The sequence below is a fragment of the Cyphomyrmex costatus genome, unplaced genomic scaffold (genome assembly GCF_001594065.2).
Source record: "Cyphomyrmex costatus isolate MS0001 unplaced genomic scaffold, Ccosl1.0 scaffold193, whole genome shotgun sequence".
Lineage (NCBI taxonomy): Eukaryota > Metazoa > Arthropoda > Insecta > Hymenoptera > Formicidae > Cyphomyrmex > Cyphomyrmex costatus.
Genome location: NW_017275965.1, coordinates 6,258,827 through 6,265,479, shown reverse-complemented (window position 1 = coordinate 6,265,479; position 6,653 = coordinate 6,258,827). Strand labels below are relative to the sequence as shown.

General features: G+C 37.9%; 1 protein-coding gene across 1 annotated transcript in view; it reads left to right on the top strand.

Moving 5' to 3' along the window:
* Positions 1 to 1,204: 1,204 nt before the first annotated feature.
* LOC108772661 (puratrophin-1) overlaps positions 1,205 to 6,653 on the top strand; it is a 32,190-nt gene continuing 26,741 nt past the window's right edge. Inside the window, exon 1 of the mRNA XM_018538233.1 lies at positions 1,205 to 2,326. Within this exon, the coding sequence (XP_018393735.1) occupies positions 1,205 to 2,326 (1,122 nt within the window). The remainder of the gene's footprint in view (positions 2,327 to 6,653) is intronic.

Sequence of the window (6,653 nt, the reverse complement as noted above, 5' to 3'; positions counted from 1 at the left end):
TTTTCACAAGAATAAATTGCCTTAGAACGGAGCGCATTACATTTAGAACCCTGGTCTTAATTGTGTTAGTCGAAATTTATTTTTCTTCACCTTTGCATTAAGCAATGCTGGAGTGAGCGACGTACATCGCAAAAAATAAAATACACAAACATATATCGAAATTTGCAAAAGCGACTTTTTGTCGAAGATTCAGAATAAATTCCCAAGTGTGGGTTGTTGAATGTTCAATTTTCCAGAGATATTTCAAGGTTTTTTTTTATCGCAAGAATTTCATTTCTGTTAATGAATGCTTTTGTGTTAATTGTAAAGAGCGGAGACCATTATTTTATGATTTATGTTTGAAAAAGCACCTGTGTTTTTTTTTTCTGGTGCACAGCTCAGTGCGGCACGAATGTTAATGGAAAATTGCATTCGAACGTATATTCTATTCCGGATGTATTCGCAAGTATAACGGAAAGGTCGGATATATGCGATGAATATATTTTTAAAACTCCGGAGATGCTGCGAGATTTTCATTTCGCAACAAACAATTGTGAATAATAAAAATATATACGATCCTTTTTAATTACGTCATTTCTTTATTCACGATTCTTAGCTCATTCCTTGAAATATTAACGGTAAAATATATGATACGCCAAAAGTACTTGTTAATTATTGGTACCATCCTAGTCTCAGTCCCTTGAATAAGCCTGTACGCTACTCGTTCGAAAAAGACTGAGTTATACAGTAATAGAAATGACATTGAAAGGAAAATTGCTTTCTTCCCAACTAATTATACGGAAGATCGCTCAAACATTCGACCAACATGAAACGTCACGCTGAGACGTTAATTAATAGCCAACTGGCACACGCCAACTCTGACGTTCGAAGCTTGAAAGAGGGATCAAGGAAAAGCATCGCATAAGAGTTTCCTGAAAGTCCATCATAAATAATAATTGTCACGGACATCATAGATGTGACACGACCTCGCACTTCTGTGTATACTTGCGGACGGATTTCCCGCGAAACGGTGCGCAAATATATTTTGGCAAACTACGAAATCACTATACACCTGTCCGTTTCCGAAGAAAGGAGAGATAAAATATGAGAGATCCCGAAGAGCCGACAATTCTTTTAACTGAAAAAGGAAAACTGACGCGTTTTGTTTCGTGGTAAAACGTCGCGTTGCAGCGCGACGATGACGTGCGACGCTTAGTTATTTCGGATGTATATCAGCGAAGAAGATAGTGGGGACGACGGCGGTTGCCGTCTGATCTCCGTACGTCAGTGCGTCGACGTCGACGAAGCGCGCGAGACGTCGCGGCGATCAGAAGAACAAGTCAACGACGACGTGGAGCGTCGCGAGGACGACGACGACGTGACGACGCTGGAGATCGACAAGCAAACCGTGCCATCAGGCATCCAAAACAAAGTCAATGATTTCGAATCACCGCCAAAAAAACCACCGCGAGAATTTCGCAAGAATCAATCCTTGAAGGGTCCTTCGCGAATTGTTCATGATGTGCACGCGTTTAAAGGATCTCGAAGCGCGAGTTTTGCCTTGAGTCAAGAGGTTCACGGGACGGCGACGTCCGAAGCTCTGGAGATTATCGATGGCAGAAACACCGTGGAGGAGGATGGACATACGACGGTGGTGAATCCGCAGTATCGCGACACGTTGACGCGCTCTATCCAGGCGTCCTCCAGGATCGAGGCACGAAGACGCGTCTTGAGGAGAAGCGTCTCCGCGCCTGGAACCGGTGAGCAGATCCCTGCGAATGATTCCTCGAGGAACCAAAGCGACGAGGCGACGAAGGATACCAAAGAGCACACTTGCGTCGAAAATTCGTCTTTAGAAGGAAGTGTGTCCCCTTCCTCAAATCACGACGTCACCGACAGCGTTCAGGCAACAAGATATCGTTCGAAGATTGAATCACGGTCGGGTAGATCGCAAGAATTTGCGACGAAAACGGAGCAGTTGATCGCTAGACGGATCGTGCCGCAGCTCGATCTCGCACGGCGTACGAGAGCCTCGTCTTTCGTGATCGAACGAAAGAGACATCGACCAGGTTCGAGAGCATTTTCGAGATCCACCGAGGATCTGTCACAGTGCACGATAACGAACGACGCGAGTGCCGATGGAATGCGGAATTGCGGCAGCACCGTGGCGGGTGTCGATGAGGAGGGAGGTTGCGTTCTGCTTGGGATGCGATTGCTCGAAGACGCACCCCAAATCATCCTGGTGTCTCGGCAGGACGGCAGATGCACCAGAAGAGATCGCGAGCGAGCGAGGCTTCTGAGACGCAGGAGAGTCAACGGCAGATCATCCTCGGTGCCCAGATTGAACGTGAGTGGAATTTTTTTGAGACTTTTGAGTGTTGAGCACCTGTTAATTTTGGTAACGAGTTGTCTACGATGGAAATATGTTTTTTTTTTGCAAAGATGATAAACTCTGTCCATATGATTGATAAGTATGGACAGAGAGAACAATGGACATGTGAAGAGTGAAAGGAATAGAAAATAGTTGTGATGTATAATATAAACATGCATTATATTATAATATTCATAATTATAATTTTTTTAATCTGCAGATCATTGAATTATTTTATTATTAAATTGACATTTGTATAAGTTTTCAGTTTCTTACATCAGATATTTAACTGGATTTTTAATATTTTTTTATAAAAATATATATTTTTAATATTATTAGTATTAAATAGCTTAATAATTTAACACGTTTTTAAAGTAAAATTCACATTATATTGCGTGTGCTCGATACATTAATATATTATTTTTGTGCGATCTATGTAGCAGCTAGTAATTATTAACGAATTACAGACATGACTGTTTAAAACCCGTTTCACCAGTTCATAATTTATAATAATCCGCTGCGAATAACCCGGAAACGCATGCCGGTTTTGGATAAAAAGAAAATAGCAATTTTTACGGGATAAATGTGATAGAACGGCTCGTCCAATGATAAAATATCGTCACTGGTACATGCAGGTCCGACGACGTATTTCACAAATGTTGAGAGTGGTTGACCGCGCACAATTTTCAACAGCCGCGTTGCATTCTGCATCGCTCGATGAGACGCGAAACTGTCTCCCCGCGTCTATCTTGAATCTGCCTCGGCTGTTGAATGGATGCAAATCGAGATGCATTATTTCCGGCGGGCCGCTTCGGGGAAGGTGGTTTGTTCCGCGCTATTCAGAGCGCACGTCTTCCACGTGCGAATAAATCGTGTAAGACGATGCCTCGTGCAAATAAATCGTGTAAGACGATGCCTCGTGCGACAATCGCGCCGCAAAGACGCGCTCATGTGAAGACGCTCTGCGTTCTTCTTCAGAACTGCTGCACCTACACAAGCATGTCGCTGGAGTATTTAGATGCGAGTCGATCTCGTTTGTTATTGCGCAAAGCTCCTTCGGGTATTTGCGTTGGCGAGTGCCTCGACCCAAGCGAGAATTTACCTGGCGCGACTGACGGACGCGCGAACGTATACCTCGCGCTCGACACAAACGCGCGCGTTAGCAACCGGCTCAGAATGTGCACTTGAATTTATGCACGCGGGATGCTCGCGAGACACGTTGCGAGATATTCGCGCATCCATTAACCTTTTACATATTTTAACCCTTTCATGTGTCGTGCCGCTCGATCGTGATGGCTGATCCGTTAGTTAAACGCGTAATTATTAGACCTCGGTATTAGCCAATGAATTTTAATTAATATTTAATTGAGGACAAACTTGCGTCGATGGATCTACTTTATTGTGGTCATAAATTATTAATGTTTTTAATCTTTTGTCACTTATCCGTCAAATGTTAAATTTTCATCCTTCATCTACAATTTAGATTTTCGAACTTCAATGCGGATTTTTACATTGTTCCTACATAAAAATCTGAAAAAATTCTTACAACAATTACTTATAACAATTTTAACAAGGAGTTGTTATAAGAACAAATTTGAACAAATTAAGGACAAATTAAAATATTTTAAAATGTAGCTACTCTCTAAAACTCTTAAGAGTGAATTTTGTAGAGTGAAATCTTATATTATTAAACATTGAACATTGAGCCACTCTTTTTTAAGACTGGCTCACTTTTCACTTTTTAAAGTGAGATTTCACTCTAAAGAATTTAAAGAGTAAATACAGATTTAAAAATAATTTTGTTGAGTCATTAAAATAATTTTATAGAAATCTGATACATGATGAACAATGCAAAATGTTTTGATATTCTAGTAACCAGTTCTAAAGTTCTACATAATTATTTTGATGGGGTCCAGCATTTATTATCTATAATTTTCAGATTTGTATCTAGCAAAAACTTAGATATTTCAACAAAAACATTCTTTTTATGAATTTACTTATTTTACAGATTTAAATTTATATATAAAAAAATAAAATAGCTATATTAAAGTACAGTTGTATTAAAAAATTAAAACTCTCTCTTGTTGGCTAATTTATTCTGCCAAAATCAATCTAAGCATACTGATTTGATAATTGTGTCTTATCACTTTGTTTTTTTCGAGCACACACAATACATTTGTTTGCACAAATATATCGTATTTCACATTCCGATTCCGTTCAGCGGAGCGTTATCTAAGCTTTCGCGCGTGATCCTCGATACTCTTCGGAGCGTCAAGAAACGTACGTCAGAGATAACGAATCGTCTTTCGCAAATGCCCGTGTCCGGACTTACGTCGATGTGTCGGCGAGAGCCACAATCCGGAGAAGCTAGAATTTACCTGGTGAAACTGATGCATCTTCTCAATACACGTACATGGCGACGTGTCTCGGATATCTTGACATAATACCTGCTTTACGGGAGTGTAGTACGTGTACTTGAATTCAAGTGCGTGGGTGAATCGCGTATTGCGTTGTGCTCGCAAACATGCCTAAAGAGCCGCTTGTCGAGTAGCTTGAAGCGACCGGCTTAAGTTTGTTATCTACATCGGCATACGTCTTATCACCGATGAGTACGCTAATGCTACTAATAAGAATTGCACTTGGTGCATTATAAAGTGACGCTATCGCCGGTAAGGCATTTAAAACCGAGGCATTTAAAAGCGTATTCCTTGATAGTGCACGTATTCGCAGTACAATGGAATGTTCTTCTGCCACTGTATTGAAATGTTCCATAATTCAAATATCTAGGCGCAATAAAATTGTGGCAACCATTATCTTCTCTATTAGTCATCACGAGTGCGTTCTCAAGTGCGAGAACTCAACAGTTGAGCGCTCGCTGTTAAGCCCGATCTACCTACCATACGTAAGACGCAGAACGCGGGTTGTAGGTCGCAAAATTAGAAACTAATCTAACATATTTTAATTATAATAGGTTGCAGGATGCAGAACACAGGACGTAAGAAGTTGAATGAACTTCAACTTTTGCGTCTTGCATCTTGTGTTTTATATACGTATTATGATCTACGACTTATTATAATGTGAAATACGTTTTATTTGCGACCTGCGATCTGCGTTCTGCATCTTATATGGATTGAACTTTATTGATGTAGTCTTCTATCGATTATGCAATCAAAGAAAAATACTCAAATATGTAATTAATGCTCACTCAATTACAAAGTCTGTTGAACGGGCCTAATTCTATTAGGAATTAAAAAATATTTTCAAAATTGTTTGTTTTTGTTATCATATATGTATATCTATGATTCTAAAAATTTTAATTTGTTATAGATGTAAATAAATAATATACATTTTTAACATTGTGTTTTAATATTATATTTAGAATTTATTTAACGAAATAAGAACAAAAATCAAAGTACGCAATTATTATAATTTAATAACATGGTTTACATGCAACACAAATATAAATACTTTACACATTTACTTTATTTTTGTTTTGTTTTGTTTAACTATGTGTTATTATAATCGGCAGAAACAGGTTTTTCAGTCTTGCAAAATCGTGCGTGAGGTCATCAGGCGATGATGAGCTATTTTGCAGAGACTACATTATCCCAATCTAAAAATATGTGAAGTTTACATTTCATATAATCGTATAGAATTACACAATATTTTTCAGATTTTTGCACATCACAGTGTTTGTTTTCGCGTATTGCACGTGTAAGGATTGCACGTCAATATGCATGTTCAACATGTTTAAAAGGATAAAAATTATGTTATTTTTCATATTCTATATTTAGAATTTTGTATTTTTTGATTTAGAACAATATTTATTTTCTTTATTAGCAATTTTCATTAGTCTAATTATTATATATAGATAGATGTTCTATATGCTAATCATCAGTTATATTTAAAAAGTTTTATGGGAGGGAGCTATTTAATATTAATTAACATTATTCTTTTTTATAACTTAAAAATTGCGATGCACAAAAATATTCCTGAAAGCTTTTAAAAAATTTGTTTGAAATATGTAAAGCTATTATATTGCAATTACAGGCATGTATCTCATTAAAGATTTGCTGTTCAACTATATCAAATGTAACGTTTACCGGTTTATGTATTTGATATACATAATATATAATATATAATATTCTAAACATTGTTTACCAATTTATATATAAACTGGTAAACACAATGTTTAAAATTAAAATCGAGACTTGCAGCGAATTTATCGAATAAAATACGATATTTAGCGAGGCAGAATAGTTGGGCTGTATATGTTAAGGTATCAGGTTACTAAACCAGTAAA